This window comes from Prionailurus viverrinus, chromosome A1, assembly GCF_022837055.1.
Source record: "Prionailurus viverrinus isolate Anna chromosome A1, UM_Priviv_1.0, whole genome shotgun sequence".
In the NCBI taxonomy this organism is placed as follows: domain Eukaryota; kingdom Metazoa; phylum Chordata; class Mammalia; order Carnivora; family Felidae; genus Prionailurus; species Prionailurus viverrinus.
The window spans coordinates 110,193,214-110,209,213 of NC_062561.1; the positions used below are offsets into that span (position 1 = coordinate 110,193,214).

Consider the following 16,000-nt stretch of genomic DNA (forward strand, 5'->3'; position numbering starts at 1 on the left):
CTCTGTCTCTCTCTGTCCCAAAAATAAATAAACGTTGAAAAAAAAAATTAAAAAAAAAAAAAGATATGAAAAGGCAAATAGTTTTTTTTAATAATACAAATGAGGGGAGAGAAAATCCAATTTACATTTATAGTAAATAAATGCTATTCAAGCAGAAAATGAACCAGTATATTATAGACTGCCTTTCTGCATAAAAGTCCCTGACTTCTTCTGTGTTTCCTGCCTATAGGAAAACACACGTGAACATGGTTAACAACTTTAATCAAGAATATAGTAGTAGGTTCTGTGTTCCTGAGACTTTTATTTTCTACAATGCATTAGTCAAATGTTTTTTTTAATCACGTAACTGTATGTAGTCTATCTTCTCTATAGAAGACAACATTAAATAAAACACAGAAAAGAAAGCCCAATAGCAGACATAAATGTTTTAGTATGCCTCTAACCTTATGAACATCTATACATATAAAGTTTCAATTTTTGAAATTTTATGATTAAGACTATGTTAAAATATAATCCTTAACAAAGACAAATACTGTACGATTTCACTTATACATGGAATCTAAAAAAAAAAAATGAACAAACAAAACAAAATTTGTAGATACAAAGAACAGATTAGTGGTTGCCAGAGGGGAGTTGGGTACGGAGGTAGACAAAATGGGTGAAAGGGATCAAAATGTACAAACTTCCAGTTATAAAATACATGAGTCATGTATAAATAATATATGGCATGGTGACTACAGTCAATAATACATATTTGAAAATCCATATTTGGAAGTTGCTGAAAGACTGTATCTTGAAATTTCTCATAAGAAAAAAAAATTTAACTCTGGCGATGGATGGTAACTAGACTTACTGTGGGGATTATTTCACAAGGAATACAAATATTAAATCACGTGGTACAGGTGAAATTATTATAGGTCAGTTATACTTCAATTAGAAAAATACAATCCGGTTACTGAAGTAAAGGTCAATCGTTTAGTTGAACAGTACCAACACAAGATACCTCTCCCCTTCTCTACTTTCACCACGTTAGTCTAGTCCCCATTCTCCCACCCTGCATTGTAAGGCTCCTTGATGGGACACCTGCATCTAGTTAGGTTCTCCTACAGTCTGTTCCCTACATGGCAGTCAGCTTCAACACAAATTTAATCATGACGCTCCCTTAGTTACAACTCCGCAAAGGCTTCCCGCTGACATCACTGACTTAAGGACTGTGTATGAAAATCACAGTCCTTAAGGCGGCCTTTAAGACCTGGCTCTGGCCCATGTCTACTTGTCTAGCCTTATTTCACAAGTTTCCCTGCTTGGCTTTCTTAGCCACAGCCACACGGGTTTGTTTGGTTTTTTTTAATCCTTTTCTGTTCACCATGTTCCTTCTTACCACAAGCCTCTCCATGTGCTGTTCCTTCTGCCTAGAACATTCCTCACTCTCACCTTCACTTAGTCTCAGATCTCACCAAAACAGCCACTTCACTTGGAAAGACTTCCCTAACTAGGTCAAATCCTGGTATAGGCCCTGAGAGCACCCTACTCTCTCCCTCCTCTACAACGGTTTCAATTCTACTTTGCTTCTTATTTGACTGTCTGTCCTATCTGTCTACACTAGAGGTTGCGAACTGGTATTCAAGGTACTGAATTCAGCCCACAAATACTTTTTGTTTGGCTCATAGGATTTAAAAATATTTTTTAATTAGTTGCTAAAATTCAAAAATGGAGAAATTTCATAAAAATAACAATTTCTAGATTCTCTTGGAAAAAAACGATGATTTGGGTGGCTCAGTTGGTTAAGTGTCTGACTTTGGCTCAGGTCACCATCTCGTGGTTCGTGGGTTTGAGCCCCATGACCAGCTCTGTGCTGACAGCTCAGAGCATGGAGCCTGCTTCAGATTCTGTGTCTCCCTCTCTCTCTCAAAAATAAACATTAAAAAAAATTTTTTAAGAAAAAAAAGATGATCTGACATGTATAAGCCAGCGTTCCTACATAGAAACACCTTACAACTCACCAGAAGCTACTTTCTATTATATGCCACCCATTCACTTCGTTAATGTTAAGGGTCTTGTCTCTACCAACATGATTTTCACCTCTGCCCATTAAGGCAAGCTTCTATCTTCCCAAGTTCAAGAACCTGTCTGGTTTTGCTCAATATTTTACCTCCAGTGCCTAACTTGTGATTGATTCCCAGTATTTGCTGAGTGAACTGATAAATAACTTGGAAGCAAGATCACGGAACAAATACTAAGCATTTAATGCTAAATGTCAAGTACTGTCCTTCAATTCCGTTGTGCGTTACCTTATTTCATCCTGATAAAACCCCATGAGGAAAAGTTTAATTACGTGGGAATTAAAGACCCAGAAAGATTAAATAATTGTCCGAGGCCTCGGACCAGAAGAAAAACAACCAAAGCCCTATGTGTTCTCCATGACCCTATAATGGACTTAGGACGCCCCCTATTAAATGTACGATAATATCCTGTGAAATCCTACAAGACAAACATACCACCCAACCCCCGGCCTCACACACAAAGACACCTACGGGTTACATTCTGCACTGTAAGCGAAAGCACCACGAAAGGAATGACAGCTCGAGTCAAGGGCTGGAGTAAGAACAGGCAGCTCTCGTTTCGCTCCTTTCCGGAGGTGGGCTCCTTGGCGTACAGACCCCACCAGGTGCGGAGCATCCAAAGCCGACCCCCCGCGGCCGCTCCCAGGCGCCCCACTCAGCTAGCAGGGCTGGGAGCGAGAGCGCATCCTCAGGCGCTGTGCCTTTATGTCAAGCAGCACAGGCCCTGCGGGATGCAGCACCGGCGAAGACAGCAGGGCCTGCCCGGGGCCCCTCCCAGGACCGGCAGGATCCTCGCGGGCTCGAGCCCACCCGCCAGGCTCCCCAACCGCTGGGGCCAGCAGAGCTGACCCTGCCCCGCCCCACCCCAGACGCCTGCCTGTTCTGCGCCTCCATGGCAACAGCCGCGCCCCCGAGCCAGGCCGCTGGGATGAGGAATCCCAGCAGCTGAGCGACTCTCCTCACCGGCATCGTGGCTCCCTCCTGTGCCCCGCTGACGTCCCCGCCCTGGGCGCAGTCCAACGGCGCCGGGTTCGCAGGAGAGGTTTGTCAGAGATTACCGAAATACCGCCTTGGCGCTCTCGAGACTGCGGCTCCTCGGGCGAGAGCAGGCTGTGCGCAAGCGCACTGCGAGCTCGCCCCGCCCCGTCCCCGGGCCTCAGGCTCTCTCGGCCTTCTGAATTACGCCTGCGCGGAAGCTTTCCGAGTCCGTCTCCTAGGACGCCAGACTAAGGCTGCGCCTGCGCAATGCTGCCATTCGACTGCGCTAGAACTCTGGCCCGCATTGGGGCAGGGATACCTGGCTGCCACCGGTAGGCAGGAGAGGCGCTCCTAAATCCCGCGACCTTTCTGGCTCTGGCAATATTCCCAGTATTAAAAACAACCATAGGGGGGCACCTGGGTGGCTCAGTCGCTTGAGCGTCCGACTTAAGCTCAGGTCATGATCTCATAGTCCGTGACTTTGAGCCCCGCGTCGGGCTCTGTGCTGACAGCTCAGAGCCTGGAGCCTGTTTCAGATTCTTTGTCTCCCTTTCTCTGCCCCTTCCCCGCTCTCTCTTCTCTCGAAAATGAGTAAACGTTAAAAAAAAAAAAAAAAAAAAACAACCATAGGAAAAAATTTAAAAAGCAGTTGTACACTGCGTCCATGCGGAGAGCTAAAGACTCAGCCTGATTGCTGACTTGTTTATGACCTCTCTTACAGATAAGGTCATAAGGAGCTTTGTAGGTGTTTTCACAAGTATCTCCAGAGCCTAAAATAGGACTTAAAATAGGACCTAGCACAGAGTAGGTTTTCAATAAATATTTGTGAAAGAACGAATGATCTTGATCCATCTTCTTTCCTGTCTGAAGCTCGCTCTGAACACCAACTACTGGACTTGGATGTGCAATAGGCTTTTCAAGATCATCCTTGTCAAAAATTGAAAGGTTGATTCCCGCCCCCCGCCCACACACACACTACTACTGCCCATCCCCACCCCAAAACCCTGGCGAAACGTTAAAAAAAAAAAAAAAAAAGGTGCCCTCTCAGACTTGCCTCAGCATAATAAATCTAAGCTGAATCTTGACAATTGCTCAGGTCAAACCAGTCTCTTTTTCTCATACCCAATAATCAATCTTTAAGCAGAGCTTGTTGTTTCTATCTTCAAAGTAGAACCAGAATCTAACCCTTTCTCACTACCACGATCACCTGTTATCTGTATTACTACAACAGCTCAAAATTGGTTTCCTTGAGTGCACCCTTGTCCTCTTTTAGATGTTTTCAACACAGGAGCCAGAAAGATGGTGTTTAAACATGAATCAGATAGTGTCTTTTCTCTATTCAAAACCTGCCGATGATTTCCTATCTCACAAACTGAAAGTCACAGGCCCTTTCCCCACTTCCTACAATCTTCCCTCTTGCTCATTATTTTGCACCAGCCCCACTTGGCCTCCTTCAATGGACCTTCCGGGCATGGTTCCATCTTAGAACGAAAGAGCTTTTGCACTTGCAGTAGGAAATAATAAAAACATCTATAAAGCATTTTACTTAGTGCCAGTGTACTATTCTAAGTGCTTTACTTTCTTTTTTTATTATTTAATCCATATAAAAACCTTTTGAAATAGGTACTGTTAGTCATTTTACTAGAAAATAGGAACAAGTATTTTACAGATAAACAAACTCATGTACAGAGCCATTAAGTAACCGTCCAAGGTCAGACACAGGGGCAGTGACAAAGCTCAGATCCAAACTTAAGCCCTGGAAAGCTCTCCCTCTAAATATCCCGATGACTCCCCCACCTCTTTCAGAATGTCTTTGTTCACACATCACCTTCTCAATGAGTCCTACCATGACCTCTCCACTTAAAATTTCAGCTTTCATCGCCCATCTTCTTATATCTTCTCCCTATTTTATATTTCTCCATAGTATTTATCACCATCTAATATACTGTATATATATATTTTTCCAACGTTTATTTATTTTTGGGACAGAGAGAGACAGAGCTTGAACGGGGGAGGGGCAGAGAGAGGGGGAGACACAGAATCGGAAACAGGCTCCAGGCTCTGAGCCATCAGCCCAGAGCCTGACGCGGGGCTCGAACTCCCGGACCGCGAGATCGTGACCCGGCTGAAGTCGGACGCTTAACCGACTGCGCCACCCAGGCGCCCCATACTGTATATATATATTATGTAAACACATATACATAGCTTTCTTGAGATATAATCAGACATCATACAAGTCACCAATTTAAATTGTAAACATAAATGGCTTTTATTATATACACAGACTATAACCACAATCAATTTTAAACATTTTCATCACCCCAAAAAGGGACTCTATATTCATTATAGTGATTCCCACTCATCCCACCCGGTCCTCGCCAACATCCTAGCCCTAGGCAATCACCAATCTATGTCTCATAGATTTGCCTATTTGGAACATTTCATATAAATTGAATTATATAATATGTGGCCTTTTGTGAATGACTTCTATCACTTAGAGTAATGTTTTCAAGCTTCAGCCCTGTTGTGGAATATATCAGTAATTCTGTACTTATAAGGCTGAGTAATATTCCGTTATGTGGATATACCACATTTTTATACATTTGTCACTTGATGGACATTTGGGTTATTTCTACTTTTTGGCCATTATGAATATTGCCACTACAAGTTTCTGTGTGAACATGTTTCATTTCTCTTACATCTAATATGCCTACAAGTGGAATTGCTGAGTCATTCAGTAACTGTAATGTTTAACATTTTGAGGAACTACTGAACTTTTCTCTACAATGGCCACACCACCAGCAATTTTTCATTCTCACCAGCAACGTTATGAGGTTTACAATTCCACCACATCCTCAGCAACACTTGCTACTTTCTTGTTTTGTTTTGTGTTTTGTTTTTATAGTCATACTACTGGTGTAAAATAGGATCCTATTACAGTTTTGATTTACAATTTCTTGATAACTAATGATGCATTTGCTTTCACCTGCTTATTGGCCATTTGGACGTCTTCTTTAGAGAAGCATCCGTGCAAATCCGTTGCCCATTTTATTTGTCTTTTCATTATTAAGTTGTAAGAGTTCCTTCTGTATGCTAAATACAAGTCCCTTTTGGGATACACAGTATGCATACATTTTTCTCTGTGGGTTGTGTTTTTAATTTCTGGAGATCATTCTTTGAAGATCAAATGTTTTTTGATTTAGATCGAATACAATTTATATATATTTTTTCTTTTGCTGTTTCTTTCGTTGTGCTTTTGGTACATATCTAACAAACCATTTCCTAACCCAAGATCATGCAGACTTATTCTTCTAAGAATTTTATAGTTTTAGCTCATACATTTAGATCTATGATGTATTTTGAATTATGTTTACATAATGGTGTGGTACAGGGATCCAGCCTCATTGTTTGCATATGAATATCCAGGTGTCCTATCACCATTTGCTGAAAAAACTATTCTTCCCTCCACTGAACCACTTGTAGCACCCTTGCCAAAAATCAGTTGATCATGAATGTGACTGTTGATTTCCAAACTCTCAATTCAATTCCATTGATCTAAATGGCTAACCAAATGCCAGTACACCTTGATTGCTATAGGTTTGTAGTAGGTTTTGAAGTCATATAGTATGAGACCTCCATCTTTGTTCTCTTTTTTCAAGATTGTTTTGGCTATTGTGAATCCTTTGCATTTCCATGGAAACTTTAGAAACACCTTGTAAATTTCTGCAAAAAGCCATCTGGAAACTTAACAGGGATTACATTGAATCTATAGATCAATTTGGTAAGTATTGCCATTTTAACAATGCAAGTCTTTTAATCTATGAACATGGAATGCCTTTCCATTTATTTATGTCTCCTTTAATTTCTCTCAGTGATGTTTTGTCATTTTCAATATATAAATAATGCAGTTTTTGGTTGTATTCTTGAATATTTTAGTCTTTTGTATGCTATTGAAAATGGAATTATTTTCTTTCTTTTTTTTAAGTTTATTTATTTTGAGAGTGACAGAGAGTGTGAGCAGGGGAGGGGTAGAGAAAGAGGGAGAAACTCAAGCAGGCTCCACACTGTCAGCGCAGAGCCCACTGTGGGGCTCGATCCCACCAACCATGAGATCAAGTCCTGAGCCAAAATCAAGAGTTGGATGCTTAACCGACTGAGCTACCCAGGCATCCCTGGAATTATTTTCTTAATTTTATTTTCAGATTGCTCATTGATAGTGTATAAGAAATTGATTTTTTCTAGTACATTGACCTTGTACTCTGAACTTCCATGAACTTATTACTTCTAATAGTTTTTTAGCAGATTCCTTAGGCTCTTCTATATACAAGATCTTTATTTCTTCATCTGAAAGATAATTTCATTAGATACACAATTTGAGGTTGGTAGCATTTTTCTCTCAACACTTTAAATATCTTGGCCCACATCTTGCTTGCATGATCTCTGAAGAGGACTGAAATGTAATTCTTATCTTTGCTCTTCTATAGGTAAGTTTCTTCCCCTCCCCGCCTCCAGCTTCTTTCAAAACTTTATCTTTGATTCTCTGTAGTTTGAATGATATGCCTAGGTATACTTGGGGGGCATTTATCCCACCTGGTGTTCTTTGAGATTCCTCGTTCTGTGGTTTGGTGTCTCATATTACCTGAGGAAATTCTCAGTCATCATCACTCCAAATATTTCTTCTATTCCCTTTTCTTTCTTCTCCTTCTGACATTCGCATATATTTTAATGTAAATTTAATGTAATGTAAATCTTAATGAAATATATCTCACATAAATAAAAGTGCACAAATCAAAAATGCACCGCTTGATCAGTTTTCTCAAGGCGAACACGTGTGTAATCAGCATCCAAATCCAGAGACAGAACATTTCCAGCCCTGGAAGCTCCTTGTGTTCCTTCCCAGTCACTATCCACGGCCCTCTAACGGTAACCACTATCTTAACTCTTAACGTTACAGATTTCGTTTTTCTTGTTCTTATACTTTATGTTAATGGAATTATACAGTATGACGTCTTTTGTCTCTGTCCCTCAACATTCAGTATTATGTTTGTGAGATTTTTTTCTTGTTGGGTGGAGCATTAGTCCATTCTTTTTCAATGTGGTGTAGTATTCCATAGTGCGAACATACAAAAATTTGTTTATTGCATTCAATTGCTGACGGACATTTGGGGCTATGACAACATTGCGTAGGTGTCTTTTTGATGCACATATATGAATTTCTGTTGAGCATATACTTAAAAGTGAAATCGCTGGGATTTCTATATATTCTGTTCATGTTTATTATCTGTCTCTCCTGGCTAGAATGTAAACTCCATGTCTGTGTTATTCACTGTTATGTCCTAACATTGTAGGCCTTCACTGATTAACTGCTGATCGGAAAAATATATGCATGAAGGAACTACTTTGTGAGGCAGATTTTGCCTTTTTTTAAGAGTCGAAGTAAACAGGACTGAGAGCTCAAGTCCCATAAACGAGATCACACAGAGTCAGAATTCCATCTCAAGGGTGTCTGACTGAGGAGCGCTCTGGACGCTTCTCTACCTGGTCTTGTGTGCCGCAAAGCCCTACTGTGAAATAAGACGCAGGGTCTGCGGCTCGGTGAACTTCTCCAGGGCCGAAGTGCTCACCAGGTGATGCATTCCGGGTTCGGGACTCTGGTCCTGGGGCTTCGGGCGTCGGGTGGGGAAGAAGCGCTCAGCGGGAGGTGGGGCCGGGGAGTGAAAGAAGACGGAATCCTTCACCCACCCGCAAGCACTCCACGCGCCACAAGCCGTGAGCAAGTGTCAAAGCCCGGCGGGTTGGGAGTTCCAGGAGCTGCTGCGCGCCCGGGCTGGGGGTGGGCCCGCCAAACCCTCCCCGCCCAGGCGCGGCCCCAGCTGCAAGTCCCCCGCGCCGGGTTATAAAAGGCCGGCTATGGCGGGACCCAGACCCAGGAGCCGGCGCTCGCCTTGGCCTCCGGCAGGCGGCTCCCCTGGCAACCTTCGGCCCCAGGGGGGAGATCAGAGCCGCGTTTGGGCGAAGCGGCCCGCGGCATTCTTCTCCCGCGGCCTTGGTGGAACCCGTAGCTCTCCGCGCCGTCACCGAGAGGACCCCGAGCTGCCTGTCCCGCTCTCGGTGCCGCGCCAGGTCCGCAGCTCCCGCGGCCACCCCTCCAGGCCTCAACCCCGCGGGTGCCGTGCGAATGGGGCGCCCTCTGGATGAGCGCCGACTGGCCGCCCACTCGCAACTGGCCCTGGGACGCGAGGCGCGCCCGTGGCGTGGCGGTCAACCCCAGGTAGCGGGCCCCGCGGCCGGAGCCTTCCGGGAGCACGTTCACCCCCTTCCCCTTGCGCGCACGGGAGCGGCCGGGTTCCACCTGCGCCCGCGCCCAGGTGAGCAGCACCCTGGAGGCGGGGACCTTCACCAGGTGCGTGCCATGCACGAGGCACGAGGCGGCGGTCGCTAGCCCCTCTCGCAGAGAGGACGCCTTTCTGGTAGGTGCTTCGGAAGAGGTCTTGAGTTGGGAAACTCTGCTTAGGACCAAAACGGGCGCGAGGACCATCTCAATCCGTGAACCGCTGGGCAACACTCAGTCCCATCGCGGTTTAAGGTGCAGGGACGTCTCACATCCCCTCTGGTGACCTTCAGCAGGCTTGTGTCCACACAGGCGAACCTACACTGGCCACCAACGACCTTCCCTGCCCTCCCCTACCCCTTCTTTCCAACAGGCTGAGATCTGCCACAAGGTCCAGGAAATCGTGTTGTCGCTCCTGGGGCTTAAGAACATTTTTAACTTCTCCCAAATTACTTTTAACCTGGCTCTCACTACCTTCAGCCGCCTACTGGTTTCAGTAAAGGTAGGGGCTCTGGGGGTGGTAATAGAGGGTGGGAGAAGAAACTGACCTCTGCCTTCGATTGGGGCCTGAGAGGTCCACTATCCCAGCTGCTTAGGGGCTCATAAACTAAGGGTTACATCCCACTACCCAGCCTGTCTGGCTCAATGTTGTGTGGCTGTCCCTCTGAAGGGACCTAGCTGGGAAAGGACTTACTGTGTGATCATGTGGGGTGTGTTTGTCTGGATCTCGCCATTGCAGCCTGTGGTCATGATGTGTTCCCCGAAATGGTGCTGTATTTCCCACCATCGTTCATCCCCCTAACAAGGGACTACTGACTAGCCACTGGTGCTTCTGAAATCAGGGGCATATTCATGGGTCAAATGTAAAACATGGCACTAACTGGTGGAGGAATACGATACATCTCTTTTTGAAGAAAGGAAAAAACTTAATTTCCCAAAGAAACCCACCGGTGCTTGACTGTTTGTTCCTGGCATTCATATTCTGGTCAAATGTGTTTGTTCCATACTTCAGATAAGAGAGAGATTACTCCATTGTGTCATGATTACTTGCTTGAGACTTGCTGCCACATTTAACGAAGAAGAGGAGGTAGGCATCCCTGGGAGTCCACTCTGGGCTGCTTTTGAAGTATAGGAGTGTTATACTGGAACATTCAGACTCCCAGAAAGGTGTGTCCTTAGGAATGGTGGGCTTTTTAGAAAATTCATTAACTTCCCAGGATCTCTGCTGTGCTGCCTTTAGCCTTGTCGGACCTCACGACCCCATAATGGGCACTCAGAACAGCTGAATTCTCCTGGTCCAGCAAACCCAGAGGCCTGATCTCCTGGCAGATATATCTTTATTTGTCGATGTCTGATGCCACCTCCCACTGAACAGAAACATTGGCTGTTGAGCTAGGAAAAAGGCCTCCCCAAACCATGTGCCGTAATGTCCCCCCCTAGAAACCTGTTGAGACTTAAGGACTTGTCTGTGTCACTGAAGCTGCTCTTCAGGGACTTTGGGACCCTTCTCTTGAGAGGCAGGAGGGCCATGTGCCAGGGGTCGAAGAGATGCCCCCACAAGTGCTTCAGGCTTGCTTGAACTTGGCAGTTTCACTGTAGTTTCTGTTCAGAAGATTCTCTCCCAATATCCTTTCCAGACCCCCCTCCTTCCATCTCCACAAACTTTCCCCCTTTAGGGATAGTAAAGCCTGTCATTGCCACAGGGTTCCCCTTGGCTAAGTTCAGGGTCTGAAGGGTCAGAAGATATCGTTTGTGTGTCCAGTTCCAAACATTGAGTAAAAATGCTTTTAACCCCTGTCCATTACAATATAATGTGTGCTCCCCTCCAACAAAGTTGCTTTTATTTTTCAACTAAAAATCAAGTAAATGACCCTTAAAATAAGTCTTTGTGGAGGTTATAATAGTAGTTGGCTTACCTAAAAAAGTAGACTGGTCTGTGCAGCACCTGGTACTTGAATAAGTCTTATAAGTCCCTCTGGGAAAAAGTCCTTGTTTTTCCAGAACTGAACCGCCTTAAATCAAGGTTGAAGGAAACATGGTTGTAGCTATGGTGTTGCCAAAACCATGGGAGGTTTTGTGAGTGAGCCTGTCTAGTGCAGAACGGGAAGTTCAAAGACCTACTTTTGCTCTCTATGACAAGTAATCACCGTGGGGGTCGGGAACAGGAATGATAAGGATAAAAACCGTGGGTGAGTTCTTGCAGCTGAATGGGGGGGACGCGGCACAGCCCCACCCTCCAAAGCACCTTTGGGCATGAGCTGGAGTGCGTTTGTGGATCGAGGCCTGTTTGCACTGAAACACCATATTGTACACCTAAAACTGACCTCACACCATATGTTAACTACGCTGCAGTTAAAACAAAAACTTGTTTGCAGAGGGTGACCATGTGCCATTCACTACACGTTGTCATCACTACCTGGGACTTGACACATGGCCAAAATCTGACTTGGTGTTTCTGTCAGAAGCATTTTCTGTGGCATGTCACGAGAAGACAACTCTCCTAGGGTCACAGATGCCCGGTTCCCATGGATAAGAAAACAAGTTACCATGACATGATACAGGGCTTTGGCCTCTTTATTTTCTTTTTACAGTTAATTCCACGCATAAAAGACTTCATAAAGCACTATGGCTCTGGCTATACCCCGGGCGAGCTGCTGAGGGTGGAGCTGGCTATTTTGGACAGACTGCACTGGGACCTCTATATTGGGATACCGCTGGACTTCTTGACCATAGTAAATACGAGGAGTTTGCAGAGTCTGCCCTAGACTCGTGTGCGCCTTTGGAACAGCTGTTCACAACATAGGATGGCAAAGCACAGGCGTGCACACGTCCTTACACATACCACAGTGAGGTGACCCACAGGGCTCATGACACACGTAAGAGGGAAAATGGAGATCTTAAATCCAACACAGTTCCACCAGACCCCCGCTTCTAAAAGACAATAGATTATAAAGATTTTTTTGACGGCACTGTTGTGGTGAGTTTCTCTTTAAATACACACTGCAAAAATATTTAACTTTCCATTCTATGAATACTGTACATAAAAAGCTGTCTGCCTGTGCTACACTTTACACACATTCACTTAGCTGTCTTTATTCACCTACACACGATCCTTATTGAGGCTTTAGACCATATTGATCTGGCACTTAAAAAATATTGTATTAGTTGGTATTTTTTGAGTTGGGGAATGATGGTCATTCTTAAGGAATGATTCCGTTAGTAAGGCAAAATTATGCAATGGGAAATGTATGGGGTTTTGGTCGGTTAGGAAGCATGAAGATTAAATCACTAAGGGCTGTTTCATTCTGAAAACTGGCCATTGTTGCCAAGTTGCAGTATACAGATACAAGTAACTTTTCTGCCATCTTAATCTTGAATAGTATGCTTCTGTTTTTCAGAACTGAAACATTGTCATCTAGGTACTTTAAGCTCTTAATGACCATCCCAGGAAGCAGATTGTCTTTTCTCTCCAAGGTTGAAGCTCAGCTTGGCCACAGAATGAGTATTAAGCTTCAAATCCCTTATGGGGCCATGGATGGGAATGGAGGGGGTTGGGCAACATCGGATGCTCCCTGATGGAAATTTAACTTGTTTGCACTTTTGGTCATTGATATATGAAAGGTATGGGGTTTTCTGTTCTAACATTAAAAACCACGGTCTCTAGTTCCATGCCCTGGTGGTCCTGGGCTGGCCCCACGTGGTGGAGCTGCTGCCTCAGAGGAATCCTTCCCTCCACGTCGCGTCCCTGACCAGGCAGCTGCAGCACTGTATGGCGGGCCACCAGCTGCTGCAGTTCAAGGGCTCCACACTGGCCTTGGTCATCATCACCTTAGAGTTGGAGAGGCTCATGCCCGACTGGTGTACTCCTATATCTGATCTGCTAAAGAAAGCACAGGTAGACATCAACTTTGCCCCGGACCAGGCTCTCAGTTTTGCCCCTTGAGCTGATGCACTCTGCCCCCAAAATGGTACGCATCGCCCTTCTTGGCCCCTGTGGGCTCCAGATGTTCTGGCCACAATGACTCTGTGAAGAGTCTACCTAAGGCCTAGGCTCTGTACACTTGGCATACCCTCTGGATGAGTATGGGGTACATGTTCCCTTCACTGGACCAATTGGGTGGGTTTCTTGACAGTGAAAAGAGCTTTATCTCAGTGGCAGCCCTTGTTGTCAAGAGGATGGGGTGAAGTCCGGGGCATGTGCCCGGCTCAGGAGGAAGCACCCCTGAGCTTAATATTGCAGCGTGTAAATCTCAGACCCCTCACCTTTTATCTGACTGTATGGTACCGGGTACTGGGGTACCACGAGGGAGGCACTGAAGGATCGTAATCTCTGAGTATGGTCAGGGTAAGATGGAAATGCATAGTTAGATGAATGACAGTTTTACTGAGGTTGGAGGTGGATGTCCCTGAGATGGTGGGGTTACTGCTCTTGAGCCAAACAGTTGGACCTTCCTGAAATTACTCTGTGCTAACATTTAAGCACTCACTATTTTATTTGGAATGTAAAATGGTTCTGTTTCAAGGATGACTCTATTTTAATTACAGGTCAGTAGTGAGCAGTTGAGCCACTGCAAGGAACTTATAAAGCAGCACCTGAGAAGTTTGTAGTCCTCTTCCTGCTCAGACAACTTTGTTTCACTTCCCAGCCTCTGTGCCCCTATCCTAGTACCCTTTAGAGCATCATGGCAACCCCTTCTTGCTGGGACGCCTCTAAATTCTAGGCTTTATGGATCCTGTAACAATAAAGGAAGAAGGCACTGGAAGGCAACTGAGAAAAAGCTCTCGAGTCTTGAGAAGGCAGTAAGGAGAAAAAAGGCAGGTCGGGGGTCCCTGTTGGGAAGGGTGGTCTGACAGATCAAGACCCTGCTCTCTTCTCTCCCATGGGTCCGAGACCAGCATGAATGAATGAATGGTCATACTGCACCTTGGTTTTCCCTTCTTCTCCAGCATGGACTGGTAGTGCCCCTAAGGGAAGTGGAGTCAGGCCAGCAGTGGGCCTTGCTCAGGACCGAAGGGCCGGGCTGGTTCTGACTGACCAGCTTGTGCTGCTCCACCTACGGAGCTGGCCAGGTTCTGTCAGCTTCCCAGACTTCTGGGAAGTGTAGCACTTCAAGTGCCAATGACCTTGCCCATCATGGCAAAAATGGGACCGTTTCTCCAAATGAATGTCCCCTGACTTGGCCCTGACTTAGGTCTTCTCTTCATAAGACCTGGATCATAAAGTATGCTTTGTTCAATGTACAGTAACTTGGTCAAGCTTCACACATGTTTGTCCTTTGTTACTCTTAAGCAAAGTAGTTTACTACCTTAGAGGAATTTTATGTTTAAGAATGATCTCAGCAGCTGACCCCTGATGGGGAAACACAGCTCTGAGAGCTTTAGGTTGAGATGAACAGGTTCTGAGGCTGAGGCTGCTCCCAACATGCCACTGCTAGAAGGAGATGACTGGCACAGCCGTGAAGGAGAAGCCAGCTGTCTCTCGGACAGCAGGACACTACAGAGCCATTGTCTGGGCAGGAGAGTCCAGCAGGCAGAGCTGCCCCCTGGAGCTGTGTAAGCAGCATCGGAAATACGAATGACAGAACCACACATTTCACAGTGATTTCTGAAGTCTTGCCACCCTGAGCAGTTTTTTGTAAACAGGCTAAGCTGTGAGGAATACGACCTGCTGCTAGATGCAGAGAGGTCACAGACCAGGTAGACTATAACAGTGCGCGTATGAATCTCTACCTATTGTCCACACAAATTTGCCTGGTGGAGCTTCTGTAAAAATAAAGTTTAATTCCTTTCAACCTCATCAGAATCTTATTTTAAATGTATTGGATATCCAGCATTTAGACTCGATAGTCACATACACTTAGAATACCACCTCCTGGGTCCCAGCAACAGCTGTCTGTAGTCCAGCACCAATGGAGAGGCTGAGGCACATCCTGCTGCTCACGGCAACCCCTCCCAGGGCCACAGCTGCCCCCTGCCCCCTTCCTTGCGCTGGGAGTGAGGACTGGGGGCAGGGGGAGCAGGGAGTACGAGCTCATGCTGAGCACCCACCCCAGCTCTGGCTCTCTCTGACTTTGGAGAACTGCAGGGAAGTCTTGACCTCTTAACTAGGGAGCTCTGAGTGGAAGCTGGGTCCTCAACGCTAATCTCTCAGAGAAAGGAGAAGGTGGACCTGTGTGTGAACCCTATACTGAGAAAAGGGACAGCCCTGCTTTAGTAAACAGTATTGCTCTTTGAGAAAGCAAACTTCTGCGTTGCCAAGTACCACTTGGGAGTTTGAGAAAAGTTTTTAGGCTGTTGAGGCTCACCTTGGGATTCCAGGTCCCATCTTCCTCCCTCTCCCTCTCCCTCTCCCTCTCCCTCTCCCTCTCCCTCTCCCTCTTCCTCTCCCTCTCCTCCTCCCTCTCCCTCTCCCTCTCCTCCTCCCCCTCCCCCTCTCTCCCCTCCCCCTCCCCCTCCCCCTCTCCCTCTCTCCCTCTCTCCCTCCCCCTCTCTTTTTAAGCAACTCCTATCCCACCTCAGATCAGAGATTGGGATTGTTGTGGTGGGAGAAGTATGGACACGATTTGTCTTGCTTTTGTCCCTGTCTACAGAAGGGGAGGGATTGGTGAAGGACTGTAGCTGCAGAAAA

At 45.7% G+C, this 16,000-nt stretch overlaps 2 protein-coding genes across 6 annotated transcripts in view; one reads left to right on the top strand and one right to left on the bottom strand.

Annotated features, from left to right (window-relative positions):
• KIF3A (kinesin family member 3A) overlaps nucleotides 1-3,173 on the bottom strand; it is a 48,074-nt gene extending 44,901 nt beyond the window's left edge. For 2 of the 5 annotated variants that reach the window (XM_047856676.1, XM_047856665.1), the window contains exon 1: nucleotides 3,027-3,173. In XM_047856676.1, coding sequence (XP_047712632.1) covers nucleotides 3,027-3,032 — 6 coding nt within the window. In that variant the 5' untranslated portion in view covers nucleotides 3,033-3,173. Of the gene's footprint in view, nucleotides 1-2,534; nucleotides 2,880-3,026 lie in introns of those variants that run through there. The other 3 variants (XM_047856653.1, XM_047856643.1, XM_047856659.1) reach the window with 2 other exon arrangements.
• A 5,778-nt stretch (nucleotides 3,174-8,951) lies between these two features.
• CCNI2 (cyclin I family member 2) lies at nucleotides 8,952-14,951 on the top strand. The gene is given in 8 exon segments (XM_047856851.1): nucleotides 8,952-9,012; nucleotides 9,104-9,312; nucleotides 9,746-9,874; nucleotides 10,385-10,459; nucleotides 11,964-12,104; nucleotides 13,037-13,267; nucleotides 13,918-14,037; nucleotides 14,808-14,951. Coding segments are annotated over 8 exon segments (1,110 nt in total).
• Nucleotides 14,952-16,000: the final 1,049 nt, after the last annotated feature.